Below are 21,062 nucleotides of genomic sequence, written 5' to 3' on the forward strand. Positions count from 1 at the left end.
CAGCATCAGGATCGGTATAGTCTGCACTCCAAGTAAACTTTAGTCCCGCAGTTTTAAAGCTATCGAGATTAAAACATGAATTTTGGATCCATGCAAAAACATGTTTTTCGATCGGAAACTTGTTTGTTTATTCAGAAATCCCAATCCCACAGCAACATTTCACTATTAATTAAACATGTTGATTTCTTATTTCCTGCCCTTCAGTAAATTTCAATTTAAATTATTTCCTTAATTTAATGCAATATCTTTTATTATAATGCTACAGTTAGAGAAAATCACAAACCTTAAATCTTAGATTCAATTTTAACCAAATAACGCTTTTTATATATTATTTAATAATCATATTTTGATCATTTAGGATCCCAGCTCAAAACTGCTTTCGCTGCCGCCAAAGATCGTATAGGCGGCGGCATCCACGTCTTCGCCATTGTTGTCCAGTAAATCGCACAGCGCTAATATGTAGGATTGGGCCATTTGCAGCGTCTCGAACTTGGACAGCTTCTGGTCAATGGAGGGAGCTGGCACCACCTCGCGCAGCCTATCGAATGCCTCGTTCAGGCCATTCATGCGCTTCCGCTCGCGCGCATTGGCCGCCTGCCGTCTTCGCTTCTGCACCGTGGGACTCAGCACCAGCGAGCTGGGCGTGGACTGTACGCTCAATCTGCGCGGGCCCAGCTTGCGCTTCTTCAGCGTCTGCAGGCTCTCGGCCTCTGGCAGGGCATGGTGCATCTGCATGGTGTGTGCTTCGTCATAGCTGGCAATCGGGTGCTGCTGCTGCTCCAAGGCGCCGCCAGTGGCATCCAAAAATTGCCAGTCGGGCGACAGGTACGCCAACTGGCTGTACTGCTGCGGCGCTGAAGCGCTGGACATCAGCGTTAGATTGTAGTTGGGACTGCCCAGATACTGTGAGCTGTTGTCCTCCTCCGATGAGTAGTAGCGGCTCATGGCTCTCGCGTGTTCAGCTCTGCACGGCTCGAATGTTGTGCCGCAACTGCAACTGACGCGCGAGCGGCACGCGCTGGCCACAGACAAAATGATTATGCTGCAGTTGGCCGCAAAGCCACCCTTCGGGCCACGGGGTCTAGTTGCACAAATATTATTACCGCCGCGCTGACCAAGTTTGTATGAATGTGGCCCGCAAATGACCCCTTGCCCCTCGGCCAGGATCTTCATCATTACCATATCAAGGATCGTCAACAGGGGCGGCGCAGCTCTGCTGCTCGCCAGTTAGGGGTTAGATGCGCTCTTCCTCTCGCTCTCTCTGACTCGCTCACTCGCTCCCGCCTACTACTTTGACCTTTGTCTCATTCATGCTGCGCCGCTCTCGCCTTGGCTCTGGCACGCGTCATAGCTTGCCAAATTGCCGCTATCATGGCATGTGATCTCCTTTTCTATAATTTGTGACTTTCACGCTCAACAGCACACAACAGCAACGAGCAAGCGAGAAGGCTCAGCGAGAGCGAGAGCGAGGGTGAGGGTGAGAGCGAGGATGAGCTACCGGCTACTGACTGGCACATCAATTAACTCGCTGTTGAATTTCTTAGTGCCTCCCGTCTACTGACCATATGTTGCACCGAGCCGCACTCCAGCAACCGGCACCATATGGCCACTCAGGCTAACTCTGGTTCGAGCTCAGCTCTGGCGCTGTCGCTGTCGCTCGTGTCGAGTCGAGTGGTGTGGCAATAAATGTCCTTTGGACTACCTTTGGGCTACCTTTGTCGAACTGTTTGAACTGCTTGGCACGCGACAATTGTTGTGCTAGTCTCAAGTAATGGTTGAGTCCAAGGGCAACTGTTACTTGGATCAGCATGAAAACAAACCGAAACTTACAAATCTCAATAATCAAATTCAAATAATTAGAGATGAATACTTCTAGCTGTTAGAAGAAATTTAAACATAGATAAAAACATATAGATATGAATTTTATACAACTTGAAAATTTATGTTAAAAATGGTATATAAATTGAGAAAAACCTGGGCTTATTATTGGAAAGCCGGGTTAACGAACTAAGGCGAAAATTGGTTCCAACTGTTAACCGAATAATTTTATTGGGTTTGCAGCTTACCTTAAAATACTTCAAAATCTTGTTAAATATACTTAATTAAGCTCTCAATGTAGAATTCGTATTGCCTATAGATAGCTTTAAATACTTAAATATATTGTTAAATATACTTCAATAAGCTCTCAATGTAGAATTCGTATTGCCTATAGATAATTGATAACTCAATTCATCTTAAATTTTATAGCTGCGATTTCGTACTTAAAACTTCGACTATAAACTAGCAAAACCCTCTTTTATTATATATATACGTATAAATATTTTATTTATATAAACTTGCAACCTAACATTTCTTTAAATAGCATTGACTTCTCAAGCCAGAGGCTAGGACAAAGCCTGCGACTTGAGCCCGGATCCTCGTTGAGCCTAAATGACTGAGTAGCATAGAGAACACATCTACCCGGGTCTGAACATGTATATTTGTTTATAATTATATGTTTTATTTCCTTAGAATATAATATGATATTATTAGCCATATAACAGCTCCCGGCAGAAAGTTCAAGCTTGGCCCCTTGTATGGTTAGAGGGAGAGGCGGAACAGCTCGAGAGAGCATGTTGGTGCTGCGCATGCACCGACACTGGGAAGCTGTCCAATGTCTTGCCCACTCGGCAATTGTTTTGTAGAGAAAAACGAGACGAAGACAGTTCGGGCAGCAGCAGCAGCAGCAACAGGACTGAAAACAGTGGCGCAAATGTGAAGTGTTGTCATTTGGAAAAGGCGACAACATAAACATTGTCTAGGCGTCACGCAAAGCGATAGAAACCAAGAGCTGAACCAGTTAAATCAACTAAAGAAAGGAAACTCACAAGTGCAAGTGCAATTGAAAATGTGTCTGTATTTGGGCGTCGTGGAGCACCTGGTGGATGTGGTCGCCTATTGTGTGTGCCGCATGCTGGAGCTGACCCTGGTCACCTTCATGATGATGTGCAGCACGGCCAAAGCCAAGCTGGCCAGCGGCAACGGCAACAACAACAACGAGCTGACTCTGGCGGAGCAATGACCCAGACTAGGACTCGGACTCGGGCTCGGACTCGCACTCGGACTCGGACAAGATGTCAGCTGCAACGGCAGATGCACTGAGGGGGAGCGCAGATGGGGTGTGGGCAATGTGTAACAATATAATTTAAGTGACTTTTTGTATGTAATTTGGCATAGACATAAATAAATAACTACAAATGTGTGTGCGTGTGTGTCATGGGATTAAAATGTGGCGCTGCTCTCTGACCAAAGGAGCCATAATTTGGCATAGCAAAGCCTTGGCCCACGGCAAGGATTTGCCTATTTGTGGTTGTTGTTCTTGCTGTTTGCTCAACCGTTTATTGTACTTATTAACATTGCCCGACAGCCGAGCCATTTGCATGATGATAAAGTATCGACTGGGGCTTACACATGTACCAATTTATTTACTTATCTCCACAGCGCCCGCTGTGCTCTGCTCCTTGGCGCCTGCAAATATGCTACACTTCTGGCGAGCAAGCATTTTATTGCCGCCCTCTCTGCAGGGCTTCAACCAAGCTGGAGCAATTGTTCTACAGTCTCTATTCTTTCTGCGAGTTTTTGGTATGGAATTTATGTAGTTGTTTACAGTTGTTGCCTCTGGCAATGGTTGCGCATAAATTTATTGAAATTGTACGTGCAAATTGGAGTAAAGTTTATTGCCTTGGCATAACACATAATAGCCCATTATTATTATTACGGGTAGTATTTTTGCATTCACATATTTGCTCTTATCATAATATGATTAACATCGCTTGGCTGGGTTACTTTTGGCCAATTTCAAGAATAGACAATTTCACCTGGCTTTAATTGGCCAAACTAATTTCTATACTACCTTTCAGCTGAATTAATAATAATAAGACAACTCGATCAGAGTTCAGAGTTTCCATATTCCATATTTCCCATATCCGGCTGTCTGTATGTTTCTATGCAAATTAGTCTTTCATTTTTCACTCAACCAACTTGACTTTAGCATAGTTTAAATTTCCGATCAAATTTCAAATAAAAGAGTTTTACATGTTGGTGTTTTAATATAAGTCCGAAAATATTGTGTATATTTACCCAATCGAGAAATTTTTGGCGTTCCAAATCGAAGTTTAAGCACCTAAAGCAAGAGTATTATGTAAATTTTAAAAAAATTCTTAGCAACATGGATGCGATCGAAAAGCCACAAGAGAAGGCAATTCTATCTAAAATAAGTGGATCGACAAAATTGATGGAAGTCCCAACGCCGACACCGTCCCAGACCGATATTAAGGAGCCGATCGTCTACGACTATATGAAGTATCCCAGCAAAAAGAAGGGCAAGGCTCTGCACGCACACGCAAAGGTCAAGAAGAGTGTGTCCTTTAAGCGTGTTGTCGAGCTAGTCACCTTCACCGACGACTGGAAGATGCAGACGAGCGAGAGCAATTTGCGCACCGAGGACCAGCAGGTGCGTCTCAAAGAAAGAAAAATATCAACATCAGATATTCTTTTTCTCCCTTTCGCAAGCGCAGCTCGGCAATAATTTGAGACGCAATTTTTGATCATTTTCGTTCCCATAAATGTATTTTGTTAATTTTACGTATCCGAATCAATCAAAATAAATTTAGTACAAAGTTGATTGCCATCAATTCTTTTTGTGTATATCGGTGAACATGTTGCAACGCAGCCGGTTCATAATGTTGCATATGACATATTCGCCACGGTCTGTGCCCTTAAAATCGCTCGTCTTTATGCCTTCTTCCATGGTGCGAATCATTTCGGCCCAGAGCGCATTGGCGCAATCGGAATGGCCCAGATGATGCATCAGATCCACGCAGGTGGACACAATCCCATACGGACTGAGCACCTTGTAGTTGGTCAGCGAGAGTTTCGTTTGCAGCGGCTTGAACACCGCATGATGTTCCCCAATCTCAATCGAGGAGAACAGATTCGCACCGCCACAGATGGCACTGCAAATGGTGGCCATAAAGGTGCCGTACAGATCGCTGGTGACCAGCACATCGAAGTACTCGGGGTCGAGTATCAGACGGGCAACGCATTTATCCAGCTCCATCGGCTCCAGCTGTATATCGGGAAATTCGTTCTTCTGCAGGTTGTGTGCAATATCCAGCAGGATACCCTCGGTCTTTGGCCACTCGGATGACTTGTGCACAAGGTTGACCTTTTGCCGCTTCTTATCCATCACGACCTTGAAGGCGTAACGCAGAAAGCGCTTAATGTCGCGGCTGGTGACAACGCGCAGTCCCTCGACCACACCTTTCACTGGCGAATACTCCAGCTCGGCATAGTTGCCCATGTTGTTCTGCGCGATCAGCTGGATGTTGACATTGGGAAAGCGACAGTTGAAGCCCGGAAAGCTGCGCAGGTTGGTCATAAACACGTGCAGATCCAGATCGTTGCAGACCTTCAGCGAATTCTTTTTCGAAATCGCATCGTGCACAATGTCCACATGGATGGCAGCTCGATTGCGCAACACCGAATTGTAATACTCTAATTCCTGATCGACAAAGATGCGCTGCACATCCACCGGCACCCGGGCGCTCGACAGCAGGGATTTCACATATTTGGCGCCCTGCTTGCCAATTATGGTTTCGCCGCAAAGGAGCGTTACGTGCGTGATGCCGCCGTACTTGGTCTGGGGCAAAACGTTCACACTTTCCGTACGTATATCTCCTTTGGCCATGAACGCAGTCGCACCGGTTATGATGGCGTTCTCGTCGAGTTTGGTATGGACCTGGCGGCGTCCGCACGCAGGAGAGAATGACGATTGCAACAGCTTCACGCATTTCATACGTCTCAGCATTGTGTTTTTAGTTTTGCGGAAAATTCGGATAATTTTGTTACGAAAGATTCTGTTTAAATCAGCTGCTTAATACGCCACTTTGATCTGAGACTCTATCGACAGCCGACACAGCTCTGCCAGCTGTCAAGACATTTGTTTGACCTGTCAACAGATGCCCAAACCGAAAACCCAATTCAAGATTGCGATTAATACAAACTCATCTCGAGTCTTTATTCCCCTAGCGATTAGATATAAGTGTGTTACAGGACTAGATATCCCAGCAAACGGACTTCTCGGGGCACGGACAACCATCGACGCCATAGTTGCCAATAAGTATTTCCGTTTGCGTGCCCTTGTCCAGCGGACCAACAACGCGCCAAGCATCTCTCAGATAATACTTGTACGGCAGGTAATAGGTTGGATTATCCTTGACCAGCTTCAAGTGATCCTTGAGCAGCGTCAGACCATATTCCGGCGAAACGCGCGTTGCCTCCAGTTTATATTGCTTGTGCTTCACCTGACGTATGGCCGGTTCCAGCTTGAGACGGTTATGTGGTATGAATGCATCAAGATTCCTGTCCAGTTCATCCTGCTGTGCCTGCCGTATTCTCTCGCACATTTCGCAACGGCATTTGCCGCCATGATAGCAGTACCGCCTCTTCCCATCCTCATCAACCATGAGCAGGGGCACACATATCGGGGGCGGTGCCGGCTGTGCCTCCGTCTGTGTGTTTTTCGTACTCTGTGCCGGCTGGGAATACATTTTATGGCGGCTTGAACTGGTCAACTAGGAGAATATGAGAGCGAGATGTTGGAGCTATGTGCTGACTAAACTGAATTCGGTTTCTGACTGTGCTGAAATCCCAGCACCAGTTGACAAACAAGACGAAATTCCCATTTTGAACGCACATGTGATTTATTAAATTGAACAAAATGTTGTACACAGATGGGAGCCTGTTCCATAGCTAAGAAACTTATATGCCAAAGGTGCTGCTCTTAAACACACACACACCCACACACATGCAGAGGCCTAGCATGTAAGTGTGTGGGCCAAGAGAAGCATCTTTGGCAGGTAAGTGCAGCAGCGAGAAACTTAGCACATTGTTTCAGGTCCCCAACAGTAGACATTGTGACGTATATCCTTGGCCGGAGCTTGATGCTTGAGTAATCCGCAGTCGGGACAAATGCTACGGATCGGTATATATGTCGGCCAGCTTCTCTCGGCGGCAATCATTTGGGCATAGTACTGCTTGAGCTTGCGATAGTGCACTTCTCTGATGAACTGCTTTATCAGCTGGGAATCTTCTGCCGTGCATTGGCCCTGTTGGCACTGTGCTACGCATGTTTCATTTTTCTTTGGCCTGAGCCTTGGGGCTTTTTGGCTTGGCTTTTTTACCGACGTTGTGGGACCTACTTTGTCCAAAATTGACAATCGGGACAAGGTGGTCATACTCAGAACGCTAACGCTACCCTTAGCCGGAATATATTTTGGCGTTGGCATTTCTGGCTTGATTGAAGACACCCTGGCACGCGTCAATATGTTAACATAGTTCTGCGGATTTGCGAACGAGCCTGAGACTGAGAGCCTATACCACTTTTGCGACATGGCCAGTTGTCGAATGCTGTTAATGGTATTGCACGGAAATAGCGTTTAAATTTTGAATTTTAAAGCGAAACAACTTGAGTCAAAACAGTAAAATAAAAGTTGATGTCAGCTAGCGAGTATTCCCCTGCCCAAATTATAGGCCTCAATTTTTAGACCTCATTTAAATACATCCCTACTTCCGCGAACTGCAAGTCTCGATTTGTATTTTACAAAGATATTTGAAATTAGCTAAATTTGACAATAGCTAAATGGTTTTGGTCTGTTTTTTGATTACAGATAAGGAGCGTAGAAAATGGAACAAAAGGAATGACAGGCCTCAATAGGTTAAGATGTCTATGTGCCTGCACGGCTGATATCTGTTCAGATAAGAGACAGATATCACGTCTATGCATATAATCTCATACATAAGAAAGACAAGAGCCTCAGCTCAGGTCAGTCGGAAACTTCTACCGTGGCTAACCACTCGTTGTATCTACTTTTATCTCTAACATGTCGCTGATAGTTGAGAACGAAATCGAATGGCTGAGAAAAAGCGTCTTGCCGAAGATCCTGCGTAGTGGACGTCTATTGGAGAACTACAGCGAGTCGCTGGCGGACACATTCCAGGTGGAGAGCATCGAAATCAATGTAATCGGCGCCGATGAGGCCTACATGTTGACCATATGCTACAAGGCTAATATCAAATTTAAATATGCTGGCCAACAAGAGCAGAGAAAACTGGTTATTAAGGTAAGCATGTAATAAGAAAAGTATTATATAGTAGATAAGCGTGTCAAAATAAAAGTTTGTATTATGCTTATGAGAAATAAAATACTTATAATAGACAAGCTTGCCACATGATAACGATATATCTTAAGCAATCTCTTAATCGTGATTATAATAAAGATAGACAAGAACTCAAAAAATACGAGATGTTAATAAACGTATCACATTGATATCCACAGAAAACTCCAAAGATATTGCCTGAAGTATATGATTCGGTGCAATTTGATGATCTATTTAGCAATGAAGTGGGCTTCTATATTGAGATACTGCCACTCCTTCAGAAGCTGAGCAATGGCAGGTTTGCTTCACCCAAGTATTATTACAGCGAGATAAAACCGAACTCCGCACTGCTTATACTGGGCGACTTTGCGGAGGATGGCTGGAGTATGACCAAGGACAGATTTGACCTGAGTCTGGAGCATGCGCGCATTGCAGGTGAGTCAGTGATCAAACCGAACTAAGTCATCTACTAAAGACTATTCCACTTCCAGTCAAGTACTTGGGCAAATTTCATGGCTTCGGCTATGCCATGAAGCACAACCATAGCGACCGCTTCCAGGAGCTCACTAGCAAGCTCAGGGAAGGACGTTATGCCAAAGAGTCTCTGAACAAGGAATGGGAACTAAAGCATAAGGCCAGTCTCAAGCGAGCGGAACGGGTAGTAGCTAAATATCAGCCACAAGTGGACAAGGAATTCGTCAGAAAGTTTCAGCTACTCCTATACAGTTACATTGGCTATGGACGCCAGCGTGTGGCGCCCAGGGAGCCACTCGCCATCATCTGCCACGGTGATTACCTGAGAAACAATGTGGCCTACAAGTACGATACGGACAATAGTGGCACTCCCCTGGATATAATGATGTTTGACTATCAGACAATGCGTTTGTCCTCGCCCATGATGGATCTTTGCGTATTCCTGGCACTCTCGCTTTTGGCCGAAGTGCGCTACAACAATTTTGATAGTCTTTTTGATGATTATTGCAATGCGCTGTTTGAAAGTTATAGGAAACATTCAAGTATTTCACTTCCGGCGTACCTCAAGTAAATACACATCTTTAAAGCTATTCGTTTAACATTAATTAAGAACTGAATTTTTGCAGTCGCGATGATTTGATGAAAGAGTACATCAGGATCTTGCCATACGCCGTGCACATAACGTGCTACTTCCTCTTCTCGCTGGTTGAACCACCAACAGTTTCGGCGGAGGAAATGTTTAACAAGGAGCTTTCGGATTTAGAAATTATTCAGACAGCATTGAAGCAAGGCGGTGAACTGGTGGACCGTGAAATAGCCCATCAAATAAAGGAGTTGTACGAGCTGAGCCAGTTGCACAAAGTGCAAATAGATGAGGATATTGATACATCAGATTGGATTAAAGATGCCTGCAAATTTGTAACAGAAACAAATTCGCTATACGAAAGTGCTTAAGTTATATCGAATGGCATAAATTTAAAAATTGGCAACATAAAAATATGTTCATCCAAAATGTTCTCTAATCTATTAAACACTTTTCAACTAATTAAGTTTCTAGCCTTGCAAAACTTTGTGTTTAACACTCTTTTAATACTCTCAGAAATTCGCCGCCTTTTTGACTACGAAAATTTGATCATATCTTATCGAGAGCTTTTTTTCGTCATTGAGCACCTTCACATTACTCGATTAAAATCGCAATTATTTGCACTAGACCAAACAAATATTACAAAAATCAAACATGTGCACACGAGTATCCACACGCTGATTAGTCCATACAAATATAAATTTATACTCGTATATTTACGCTTTTCTATTGTCGCTTAAAATGAGCATTGCATGGCCGTCTAACGACTAGTTGTACGGTATTCACGAAGCCGAGCGGTTCTCGAAAATACTCTCTGATAATGGCGTTGAACGTTGATAGAGAAGTCGAGTGGCTGACCACTTCAATCTTGCCAGAGATTCTAAAAAACGGACGTCTTGTGGACAATTACAGCGAGTCACAGCTGAGCACAGTCAAGGTGGGGGACATCAAAATCGCCGTAATCGGACCTGAAGAGGCGTTTATGATGACTCAATGCTACCGAGCGACAGTTAATTTTGAATATGCAGGCGAGGCGCAGCAGAGAAAATTTGTTGTTAAGGTGTGCATACAGAATTCATTGTAGTTTCCCACAATAACTTAAATGTTTGCATCAAATATTAGATTTACTATGAAAAACTCAGCTTTAATTGGCTACTAGGAAAACATTTGTGAAATTATTAACACATTTTCATGCATAGAAAACGCCAGAGATACCGCCAGACGTTTACAATGATGCACAGTTCGATGTTCTATTCCACAACGAAGTTAGTTTCTACACCGAGATACTACCTCTTATTCTAAAGCTGAGCAATGGCAAGTTTGCTGCACCCAAGTACTATCACAGCGAGATAAAACCGAACTTCGGTCTGCTCATCCTGGGGGATTTTTCAGCAGATGGCTGGAGTGTGACAAAGGACAGATTTGGCCTGAGTCTGGAGCACACTCGCATTGCAGGTGAGCCGGAGATCAAAGTAAATTAAATCATTGACTAAAGACTGTCCTTCTTCCAGTTAAGTACTTGGGCAGATTTCATGGATTTGGCTATGCAATGAAACACAGCCAGAAAGAGCGCTTCGAGCAGCTAACTCGTCATTTCAGGGAATCTCGTTACGCCAACGATGTTATCTTTCCCGAGTTTGAATTAGTTGGAAAGACTGCACTAAAACGTGTTGCCAAGGCAACGACCACTTACCATCCAGAAGTGGACAAAGACTTTGTCAAAAAGTTTCAGCAAACTGTGTGGGACTCTGTGGGCTATGGACGTCAGCGTGTAGCGCCCAAGGAGCCACTCTCTATCCTCTGCCACGGTGACTACCTGAGAAACAATGTGGCTTACAAGTACGATACGGACAATAGTGGCACTCCCCTGGATATAATGATGTTTGACTATCAGACAATGCGTTTGTCCTCGCCCATGATCGACCTCACAACATTCCTGGCCAATTCTGTGCTCGCGGATGTGCGTCATAAGCATTTCGGTAGTATTTTCGATGATTATTGCACTGCGCTCTTTGAGAGTTACACAAAGCACTCAGATGGGAAACTTCCGGAATTTTTGAAGTATTATTTTTATTTTTATGTTTATAGCTTGTTTGGACTTACCAATTTATGTTTTCTTGCAGTCGCGAGAATTTGCTGAAGGAGTACATTCGCTTTTTGCCGTATTCACTAAGTATTTCGGCATTCTTCCTAATGATGCTAGTCGAGCCTCCAACATTGACGATCGCAGAAATGCTTGCCCTCCAGAAATCAGAGGACGAAATCATACAGGAGGCTATGTCGCAGGGCGGTGAATTAGTCGATCGTGAGATTGCCCACCAAATGAAGGAAATGTTTGACCTGAGCCGCTTGCACAACGTTCAAATCGATGAAGATATTGATAGCAGTAAATGGATTAATAGTGTCGAATTTGAATAGATATTAACTCACGAAATCTAGTCCGAAAAACTGTGAACTAGCAAAAATAGATTTCCATTGGCAATGCCTTTTGATATCTATACCTGCTGCTTCGCTTATATACATATGTATAGATAATTGGTGATTGTCTTTTTAAAGGTGTGTATATCAAAATATGTTATCAATTAGATATGTTGTCCCAAATTAGGGTTTAATAAATAAATATTTTTGTAAGTGTGTATGTACATTTAATTTGCATTGGTGAACCGTATAGTCGATATGGCAACGCTATGTATGTGTGTAGTCTGGCAGCAACCTAATTTTATATACATATATGTATATTTATTTTACAGGTTTGTATCCCAACTGGCCATCGCGATTGGCTTAATAGGGCCAACTTCAATTAAAGTAAATTTTATCTTACAAAGCATGTGGAGAGCCAAGTTTCATTGGAATGAGAGCCGATACATTCGGATCGGACCACATAAGGTCCTTTGGTCCATCTCATCATCGGATTACCCAGCGCTGCAAAACTAAAGAACAGTTCCATCCTCTAGCAGCATCGTACCGTTATCATTGTTTCTTGACAACTTCGGCCTGTATCGCGTTGGCGGTCGCTTTATACACCCACCGCGTTGCTTTGAGGCTCACCATCCATACTCATGCTTGCTGGCATCCATCCTGACACAGTTTAAGCCAATAAGCGGCATGAAAACCTCGGCCCGATCATTGAGCATGTATATTACATGAGCCCAGCCCCGAGCCTTTACCACATCATGGCTGACCTGCCAATGGAGCGCATCTGAGACTCAAGGCCGTTTACAATCAGTGGCGTGGATTCGACCCCCAAATTGCTATATTACCGACTTCATCTACTTTGCAACCAGGTCTGTTAGGTTGAAGCTTAAACCAGTTCAATGTTCTTGACGTTCTCACGCGTTTTATAGCCACCGATCACATCAAGATCCATCTGGTCTGATAATGCTACCAAGTTTTGAAACTAAGTGTGAGTTCTAGGAGGAAAATTCTAGGAAAATCGTCAGGAAATGGACGCACCTTATAGCGCCCGTTCATCCATATAAAGATTGGTGCAGCCCTTCATATTCGCAGCTGCAGAAAAAATGATTAATTAACCCCGCCATCTGCAGCAGGATAACATTTGTCTTTCATCACTTGTTTATAGTCTGATCTGCGCGGCAGCATATGTATACAAGTCCCAAACTCTGCCATCTCGACAACCTCAGGAATAAATATTAAAGCTATAGGAGTCATTCAATTAATTCACTGCCAGCGTAACTCAAGTAATTTTATATCTTTTAATTTTATCTATGAACACTAATTAAGAATAAAATTCTTGCAGTCGCGATGATTTATTAAAAGAGTACATCATATTTGCGGCAAAGTAAAACTTCAACATGGAGCTTCCATATAAAAAAGAGTGTAAAACCAGCTTTAAAGCGACGTGGTGAGGGATGGAATCATGGACCGAGAAAAAATATATGAGATTGGATTGATAAAAGCACATGCCTTACGAAGTGTTCAGTTTTATAAAGTGGTGCACATTTAAGAGTAAACTTAGACTCATAAATTTGATTTATAGGCAAATCCAAAGTGTTCTATTATTTATTAAACATTACCCAAGTAATTATATCTTTTAGCCGTGCAAAGCTTTGTATTTCACAACTCGACGCTCTCAGCAATAGCCCGCCACAAAATGTGATCATATCTTATCGTGGAGAGCACACTATTTTCGTTATTGAGAACCCTCACATTTTGCGATTAAATTCGCATTCATTTCGACAAGCCCAAACAATAATATAACAAACATCGACCATACACACACAAGCATCCACACTCTGATTAGTTTGTACAAATACATATAATTTGATATATGTACATACAAGTTCACGTTCGTCTATTGTCGCTTAAAATGAGCATTGCATAGTCGACTAACGACTAGTTGTACGGTATTCACGAAGCCGAGAGGTTCTCGAAAATACTCTCTGATAATGGCGTTGAACGTTGATCGAGAAGTCGAGTGGCTGACCACTTCAATCTTGCCAGAGATTCTAAAAAACGGACGTCTTGTGGACAATTACAGCGAGTCAAAGCTGAGCACATTCAAGGTGGGGGACATCAAAATCGCCGTAATCGGACCTGAAGAGGCGTTTATGTTGACTCAATGCTACCGAGCGACAGTTAATTTTGAATATGCAGGCGAGGCGCAGCAGAGAAAATTTGTTGTTAAGGTGTGCATACAATACTATTTAAATAGTGTACAAAACAATTATTTTAATTAATTAACACATTTCTGTGTACAGAAAACGCCAGAGGTACCGCCTGAATTTTACGATAGTGCACAGTTTGATGATCTATTCCACAACGAAGTTAGTTTCTACATTGAGATACTACCTCTTATTCTAAGGCTGAGCAATGGCAAGTTTGCTGCACCCAAGTATTATCACAGCGAGATAAAACCGAAGTCCGCATTGCTCATCCTGGGAGATTTTTCAGCGGAAGGCTGGAGTGTGACAAAGGACAGATATGGCTTGAGTCTGGAGCACACGCGCATCGCAGGTGAGCCAGAGATCAAAGTAAATCAAGTCGTTGACTAAGGAATAACATTCTTTCAGTTAAGTACTTGGGCAGATTTCATGGATTTGGCTATGCTATGAAACACAACCAGAAGGAGCGGTTCGAGCAGCTAACTCGTCAATTTCGGGAATCACGATATGCCAACGATGTTCTCAGTCCCGAATATGCTTTAGTAGGAAAAACTGGACTGAAACGTGTTGCCAAGGCGACGATCACTTACCATCCAGAAGTAGACAAGGAGTTTATCAAAAAGTTTCAACAAACTGTGTTCAACTATGTGGGCTATGGACGTCAGCGAGTGGCGCCCAAGGAGCCACTCTCTATACTCTGCCACGGTGACTACCTGAGAAACAATGTGGCTTACAAGTACGATACGGACAATAGTGGCACTCCCCTGGATATAATGATGTTTGACTATCAGACAATGCGTTTGTCCTCGCCCATGATCGACCTCTCAACATTCCTGGCCATCTCTGTGCTTGCGGATGTGCGTCATAAGCATTTCGATAGTATTTTCGATGATTATTGTACTGAGCTCTTTGAGAGTTACACAAAGCACAAAGATGGGCAACTTCCGGAATTTTTGAGGTATGACTATAATATTAATAGCTTGTTTGGACTTACAAATTTATGTTTTTTTACAGTCGCGAGAATTTGCTGAAGGAGTACGTACGATTTTTGCCGTATTCGCTAAGCATTTCAGCATCATTCTTAATGATGCTAGTCGAGCCTCCAACATTGACGATCGCAGAAATGTTTGCCCTCCAGAAATCAGAGGACGAAATCATACAGGAGGCTATGTCGCAAGGCGGTGAATTAGTCGATCGTGAGATTGCCCACCAAATGAAGGAAATGTTTGACTTGAGCCGCTTGCATAATGTTCAAATCGATGAAGATATTGATAGCAGTAAGTGGATTAATAGCGTGGAATTCGAATAGATAACAATTTATTAAACACAAACTGTCACAATGAACAAGCAAAAGAAAAGATTGCAATTGGCAATGACTTGAGAATTTACTAGTTGCTTGTTAATATAAGTCTAAATTATTGGTGATTGTTTATAGCTAAGAACGTTATCAAATTTATATGTTGATTAAAACCGCTGTTTAATAAATACATATTTTTGTGTGTATGTTTAAAAATAAAAACACCATGTGCTGCCATCAGCTGATTTAGTTCGCATATGGTGAGCCGCACAGCCGATATGGCAACTCTGTTTTTATATGTAGTCTGGCAGCAATTCAGTTTTACATGCATGCGTGAGAACAACAAATTCTTGTTGGGATTTAAAAGAATATGTTTCAACCAACCCGACAACAGGTGCTGCGCCTTTATAAGCATCTTATCAAATACGGCAATCACCTGAAGCTCACGGATAAAAACTACTTTCTAGGTAGAGTGCGACACGAGTTCCGTGAGCATCGACAGCTAACAAGTCCCCTAGAGATTGAGTTCAATTTTAAGGTGTGTTTTTCTTATTATATCACAATAACTTAAATCCAAATAAATTGGAATTTACCACAGCGCGGCGAAACATTGCTTAAGAAAGGCCGAATACTTTAGTAATGCTCAAGTTGCGATCTTTGGCTGGTTCACTCTCCAGCAACCTGTGCCGGCTGGCGTCCACGGCTCACTTGGACTACTCACGCTACCCAAATCTCCAGGAGTCGGATATTGAGGAGACATTAATGCGCGGCAGCGGACCGGGTGGACAAGCCGTAAACAAAACCAACAATTGCGTCTTTCTACGTCATCTGCCAACTGGCATAACCGTCAAGTGTCATCTACATCGTTTGGCTTCCAAGAATCGGATTGAGGCACGTAAAATACTGTTAGATAAGCTCGATGCGCACCTAAACGGAGAACAGTCAATTGCAGCACAACAGAAAGTGCTCGATCAGAAAAAGTCATCGGAGCGCAAACGTCGGCAAGGCAAATTGCAGGAGATGAAGAAGACCTGGCAAAGTCGTGAACTTGGGGAGAATGAAAAGTGAAACAGTGTACGCTTATTAAAAATATGTGTTTATTTGAGCACAGCTACCAGCTGGAGAAATCGCCAAAACCGTTTGTATTTTTCTTCTTTTTCGCAGGCTGTGCTCCAGGCAATTGTGATTGTGGTTCTGGGTTTTTAGGCGCACTTGTTTTTAGATATTTGCCCACTCCTTCACGGTACTTTTTAAGCGGTTCGTTTAAACGTTTTTGCTGCTCAAGTTTAATGGCCGCCACCTGCTTACTGGCTGCTTCCTCGGCACGCTCTTTGGCCAGCTGCTCGACAGCTTCTACGAACGGATTAACGAACACCTGAGCGTTCTCTATTATGATGTCCTCAATGGGCCTGTCTTTGTTGTCTACCTCAATGTTTTCCATTTTCTGCAACGTCTCAAGGCCTCCAACTAATTTCCCAAAAATTGTGTGTTTACCGTCGAGCTGCTTGCATGAGCGATAGGTAATGAAGCTATAGAGGAATATCGGGTAACCATCAGTTGAATTTATTAGTAACTTCACTAGGTACTCACAACTGGGAGCCATTTGTATTGGGCCCCGAATTAGCCATTGACAGCATGCCGCGTCCAGTGTGGCTTAGATTAGGCTTGAACTCGTCCTCAAACATCTTTCCCCATATCGATTTACCACCAGCACCTGTGCCTGTTGGATCCCCTCCTTGTATCTAAGATAAATCAGATAACGTTACTATTGAGTTCAGCGCCAAGTCGAGTGTTACTCACAATAAAGTTCCTTATGGAACGGTGAAACAGCACGTTATTATAATAGCCATCTGCACAATGTTTAATGAAATTATCGCAAGCGCGTGGAGTCTGCTCGCAATAAAGTTCCAAGTTGAGCGGCCCGAAATTTGTGTTCAGTCGCACATAGCCCTTCTTCTTGACTCGCTCGTACTTGACTAGATCATCGTCTATGATGGCAGCCTCGCTTTGAGATACGGGCATCATGGCTGTGGACGTAAAGCTGGCTGCAACTGCGCCGGTTGAGTAGTGCGCCGCGTTAAATTTGTCTGCTGTGCGTTTAGAACCAGATGGTGCCTCTTCCGCTGGTTGATAATCTTTCTGTAGCTGTGCCAGCGTCTCTTTCGTTTCCATATTCATGGTCTTGATGCGTCCCAGGGGATCCTTACGCTCCAGCTGCTCTTCCGCTGATAACACACGCAAATTTTTCTTGATGTGATAGAACTTTGATATATCGAACTTTTCCAAATGTTGAGGATCTTGTATTGTGATAATATCCTTGCGTTGGAATGGTGTATCATCAACCAAATCCTTCCAGTTTTTGGTCTTAATGTTTAGCTGATCGATTGCCTCCCAGCAGTAAACGTTGCCCGTTGTACCCACAGCCACAATGTGCGAGTTTTTGCTGAAGGGCTTAAACAAAGCGGGGCAATGGTATTCGTCGTTGGCATTTTTGTGAAAGTTAAGTTTAATCAAGGACTTGGAGTCCATTTTCTGTCCAGTAATGGGATTGACTTTAAATGCTTTCAAGAATGTCAATATAGCCTCATACTCGAAGACATTCCCATTAAGATCACTGTACGGCATTTCAAATGGTGCCATGGTTATGCAGCAATTGCCAAATGGTAAACGTTTAAATTTAATATGTTCATTTTCCAAGGATTCCACTTTCTTGCCACCATAGAACTCGGTCCACTCGGTGTACGTTAAGTACCTAATAGCAATTAACAGCAGTGAGTAAGAAGCTAATGATTAGACTGTATGACTTACATTTTATCCTTTTGATGCTGTCGTTTACCCATTTTGGCGGCTTTTTATGCAATATCAACTAATAAGTAAACAAAAACAATCTTATAGAATTTCTTAAATATTCTAAACGAGCGATAGGCTACGATAGGTTATCGACTGCGGTAATGTGGTGGCCCACCGATAGACAACGAAAGCAACCATAGTTCGCAGCTGTTGAGAGCTGTGGTCACACTGTCAACCCAAGCTGAAGCCGCGTCAAATTTGTTTTTGGTAATTTTTATTGCTTAAAACATGTCGCAACCGGCACGAAAGACTGTATCAGAACCAAATATTGAAGAAGCCTTCAAAAGGCACAGCCCGATTGCGGGTAAAGTAAAAGCAGAATACGATAAAGCGCTTATGGAAATCTTTGCAGACATGGGGCAAGTTGTAGTTAAATTTAAATTGCAAGCGTCCATACTATTATTAATGGGTGTTAACAATTTCAGTGCCATGTGCTTGGAACCGTTTGCAGCAATTCTATTGGAACATGAGAACACTATCCTTAACAAGGATACTCTAATCGAACGTGTACGGACGAGAATGAGCCAGGTGTTGCCCAAGATAAACGATAATTTTTTTGTGTCCAATGATGTTGGCAAGAAGTTGATTACCATGGAGGTGCTTAAGGAAAAGTTTGAACCCTATAAAGGCACAAACTGGTGAGTTCTGAAAACACTGGTTATCAGCTGGTTGTAACAATAACGTAATTATGAACAATGGCAGGAACGTTCACAAACTGACGCCAGAGGAACGGACAAGGCCGGTGCGCATGCGCCTCATGGATTCCAGCATTCGATTTATTCAAAAGCAAATTATGTCTCAGGAAAAAGCTATTGGGGTCAGTTCTAGTACAAAACATATATAATGGTCTGATATAATTTAAATTAAATATGTATGTCCTCAGATTGCCATGGCAAAGAGCAGAGAGAATCGGGAACGCATACAAACCATTCAGAACGAGCGCGTTAAACTTTACGCCCTGATGCATCAGCAAACGGGGTACTACAAGGAAATGAAAACAAAATTAACAGACCTTACGAAACTAATGATAGATAATGATGTTAAAAAGATTATAAGTTAATTTTTTGTGTATATTCTGCAATACGAAATATATTATGTTTACACTTTACACTTTACTTAATATTTTTAAATTTTAAATGTAAACAGATACTTTATAAATTCACCCAAACTATCGAACATTTCAATTAGTCGACGGATCGATTATCATAACAGCCCTTTCAAATGATTAACAGCTCCTGCTGTTATCCTAACAGCCTCTGTACGAAAAACATAATTCGCTGTAAATGTTCAAACTTGTCATTATAAATTTTTCATCGTCCCGAGCAACTCGTCTCGTAGACAGATGAGGACTTGGACTTATTTTTTTGGAAGGACTAATTTAAAATCGAATATACTTACGATAAGTAAAAGGCTTAAGCTTTCTCAGTCGTGTATTTATTTAATTTTCTATTAATTCTGTGCTAGACCTAAAGTGCATTTTTTTTGTCAAAAGAATCCCTAGTTTTTCGGCTGTGGTCAGTGTCAATTCTTTTTTTTATTTTTACAAGTATTGCACTTTTCACGGCCGGACAAATGGAGATGCTATTAAATCACAGGATTACACAGCTCAATTAATATGTGCAAACTATATTTTGCAGTCCGTGTCTAGTGTTCAATGTGTGTGCGTTTTCCGCCATTTCCCGCCATGAAAAGTTAAAGCTGGAAAAACTAGTGCGTCCGCATGACCATTTTAAGGACGGTATTTGTGACAATATGTGGGGTTTAATTAACTTATTTAGCATATTGCACATCTCCCGGCCTAAAAATGAACCGTGCTCTCTTCGACATTAAGAACATTAAAACAAATTGGGAAATATTGCGTTTGGCCTCGCGCCTAATGTAAGCATTTTTAGGCCGTGCAATGTGTGAATATGTTTTTAATTATATTCATATTGCACATCTCCCGGCCTATAAGTGTAGATGCATAATTCATCAAATATAAATATAAATGTAATGCGTGTATGTATGTATATGTTGAAGAGCATAGTCCCGTTAGGACGACGATCGGCTTTAAAGACAGCGAGTGCGAGCGGGACAAACGAATGGCGCCGAGCAAAGTCTGTTTTCTAGGAATTTGGCGTTAACTTTGTGCCGTCGAACTTTTTCTGGTTATGCTTTTGATTCTCTTTCGCAAGCAATCAGTTCTTTCCATCCGTGTGTATGTATGTATGTATATACATACGTACATAGGATTATTGAAGGTGCAATGTGTTTTCTTCAGTAGCATTTGATGTAGAAGTATAATTTTGTGCACATTTTGTATCAAATTTAAAAGTAATTAATTAATAATAAAATTTAGTTCCGTTTGGGCTAATTCGCGTATACTTCCACTAGTCTGCAGATAATGCAAGAATTTTATTTTTGGCTGAAAATATTAACTTCGAAGGCCGCGAAAGATGATTTTGAAAATTTAACGAATTTATTTAGCTGGCGCCATCTAGTGTAATTTTTAGTTGCACAACCATCTGTATGGTCGTAACATGCATTAAGCATAGACAGCAACCAATTTATTTTAGCACGGATAACAGTGCACAAAAACAGGAAAATACTTTGAACAGACTAAAGTCGCGCTCAGCTTGGATAAAAATTGATTACAAAAAATATATAACAAATTTTCTATATTTTGCTAAACAAAAATATATGCTAGAATAAGTTATATTTTAATATGTAGGCTGTTCATCTTTACATTTAAGATTGAGTGACAAAGCATAACTCTATTTGAAAACTTTTCTAAATTGATTCATTTAGCAATTGTAGTTTATGTATAATTAATGGTGTTGTATAAAACTTGGTTAGTGCTCGCTTAAATATAATAAGCAAATTTAATTAGCGCGCATCGTTGACTGCATTTATTTGCACGTCATTTACCGTTGCTGTTAACCGCGATCTCTCGCCGCCAACCCTCCCTGTGGCTTCACTGGCCAGCTGGCCTAATGATAGGCGCAGAGCTTTTGGCACATCAGCTTTACTGCCCATTGGCTTGGAAAACTAACAAGTGT

At 42.3% G+C, this 21,062-nt stretch overlaps 12 protein-coding genes across 12 annotated transcripts; 8 read left to right on the forward strand and 4 right to left on the reverse strand.

The window, feature by feature from the left end:
* Positions 1–291: 291 nt before the first annotated feature.
* cato (cousin of atonal) lies at positions 292–1,731 on the reverse strand. The gene has a single exon (XM_064686950.1). It carries the CDS (start codon positions 1,180–1,182, stop codon positions 355–357), a length of 828 nt encoding a protein of 275 aa, XP_064543020.1. The 5' UTR covers positions 1,183–1,731; the 3' UTR covers positions 292–354.
* An 803-nt stretch (positions 1,732–2,534) lies between these two features.
* On the forward strand, positions 2,535–3,241 carry prim (primacord). The gene has a single exon (XM_064688245.1). It carries the CDS (start codon positions 2,888–2,890, stop codon positions 3,059–3,061), a length of 174 nt encoding a protein of 57 aa, XP_064544315.1. The 5' UTR covers positions 2,535–2,887; the 3' UTR covers positions 3,062–3,241.
* A 771-nt stretch (positions 3,242–4,012) lies between these two features.
* Positions 4,013–4,663, forward strand: LOC135432519 (uncharacterized). The gene is made up of 2 exons (XM_064688243.1): positions 4,013–4,492; positions 4,557–4,663. Exons 1-2 carry the CDS (start codon positions 4,208–4,210, stop codon positions 4,584–4,586), a joined length of 315 nt encoding a protein of 104 aa, XP_064544313.1. The 5' UTR covers positions 4,013–4,207; the 3' UTR covers positions 4,587–4,663.
* On the reverse strand, positions 4,590–5,943 carry LOC135432515 (uncharacterized). The gene has a single exon (XM_064688240.1). It carries the CDS (start codon positions 5,846–5,848, stop codon positions 4,670–4,672), a length of 1,179 nt encoding a protein of 392 aa, XP_064544310.1. The 5' UTR covers positions 5,849–5,943; the 3' UTR covers positions 4,590–4,669.
* Positions 5,944–6,027: 84 nt separating this feature from the next.
* LOC135432516 (uncharacterized) lies at positions 6,028–6,692 on the reverse strand. Its single transcript, XM_064688241.1, has one exon. It carries the CDS (start codon positions 6,588–6,590, stop codon positions 6,096–6,098), a length of 495 nt encoding a protein of 164 aa, XP_064544311.1. The 5' UTR covers positions 6,591–6,692; the 3' UTR covers positions 6,028–6,095.
* Positions 6,693–7,838: 1,146 nt separating this feature from the next.
* On the forward strand, positions 7,839–9,674 carry LOC135432512 (uncharacterized). The gene is made up of 4 exons (XM_064688237.1): positions 7,839–8,162; positions 8,378–8,633; positions 8,690–9,239; positions 9,299–9,674. Exons 1-4 carry the CDS (start codon positions 7,923–7,925, stop codon positions 9,624–9,626), a joined length of 1,374 nt encoding a protein of 457 aa, XP_064544307.1. The 5' UTR covers positions 7,839–7,922; the 3' UTR covers positions 9,627–9,674.
* A 340-nt stretch (positions 9,675–10,014) lies between these two features.
* On the forward strand, positions 10,015–11,897 carry LOC135432514 (uncharacterized). Its single transcript, XM_064688239.1, has 4 exons — positions 10,015–10,315; positions 10,455–10,710; positions 10,767–11,316; positions 11,379–11,897. The coding sequence occupies exons 1-4, from the start codon at positions 10,076–10,078 to the stop codon at positions 11,671–11,673; spliced, it is 1,341 nt and encodes a 446-aa protein (XP_064544309.1). The 5' UTR covers positions 10,015–10,075; the 3' UTR covers positions 11,674–11,897.
* Positions 11,898–13,603: 1,706 nt separating this feature from the next.
* LOC135432513 (uncharacterized) lies at positions 13,604–15,366 on the forward strand. Its single transcript, XM_064688238.1, has 4 exons — positions 13,604–13,901; positions 13,974–14,229; positions 14,286–14,835; positions 14,892–15,366. Exons 1-4 carry the CDS (start codon positions 13,662–13,664, stop codon positions 15,184–15,186), a joined length of 1,341 nt encoding a protein of 446 aa, XP_064544308.1. The 5' UTR covers positions 13,604–13,661; the 3' UTR covers positions 15,187–15,366.
* Positions 15,367–15,481: 115 nt separating this feature from the next.
* Positions 15,482–16,019, forward strand: LOC135432520 (mitochondrial ribosome and complex I assembly factor AltMIEF1). The gene is made up of 2 exons (XM_064688244.1): positions 15,482–15,712; positions 15,773–16,019. Exons 1-2 carry the CDS (start codon positions 15,545–15,547, stop codon positions 15,809–15,811), a joined length of 207 nt encoding a protein of 68 aa, XP_064544314.1. The 5' UTR covers positions 15,482–15,544; the 3' UTR covers positions 15,812–16,019.
* Positions 15,814–16,310, forward strand: LOC135432517 (mitochondrial translation release factor in rescue). The gene has a single exon (XM_064688242.1). It carries the CDS (start codon positions 15,814–15,816, stop codon positions 16,240–16,242), a length of 429 nt encoding a protein of 142 aa, XP_064544312.1. The 3' UTR covers positions 16,243–16,310.
* LOC135432510 (RING-type E3 ubiquitin-protein ligase PPIL2) lies at positions 16,250–18,116 on the reverse strand. The gene is made up of 4 exons (XM_064688236.1): positions 17,983–18,116; positions 16,975–17,926; positions 16,765–16,916; positions 16,250–16,703 (listed from the first exon to the last, which is right to left on the reverse strand). Exons 1-4 carry the CDS (start codon positions 18,012–18,014, stop codon positions 16,286–16,288), a joined length of 1,554 nt encoding a protein of 517 aa, XP_064544306.1. The 5' UTR covers positions 18,015–18,116; the 3' UTR covers positions 16,250–16,285.
* A 100-nt stretch (positions 18,117–18,216) lies between these two features.
* Nnf1a lies at positions 18,217–19,132 on the forward strand. Its single transcript, XM_064687146.1, has 4 exons — positions 18,217–18,383; positions 18,450–18,662; positions 18,727–18,841; positions 18,908–19,132. Exons 1-4 carry the CDS (start codon positions 18,253–18,255, stop codon positions 19,082–19,084), a joined length of 636 nt encoding a protein of 211 aa, XP_064543216.1. The 5' UTR covers positions 18,217–18,252; the 3' UTR covers positions 19,085–19,132.
* Positions 19,133–21,062: the final 1,930 nt, after the last annotated feature.

The sequence above is a fragment of the Drosophila montana genome, unplaced genomic scaffold (genome assembly GCF_035044405.1).
Source record: "Drosophila montana isolate Dmon_TW-CO22-7 unplaced genomic scaffold, ASM3504440v1 contig_3200_1, whole genome shotgun sequence".
Lineage (NCBI taxonomy): Eukaryota > Metazoa > Arthropoda > Insecta > Diptera > Drosophilidae > Drosophila > Drosophila montana.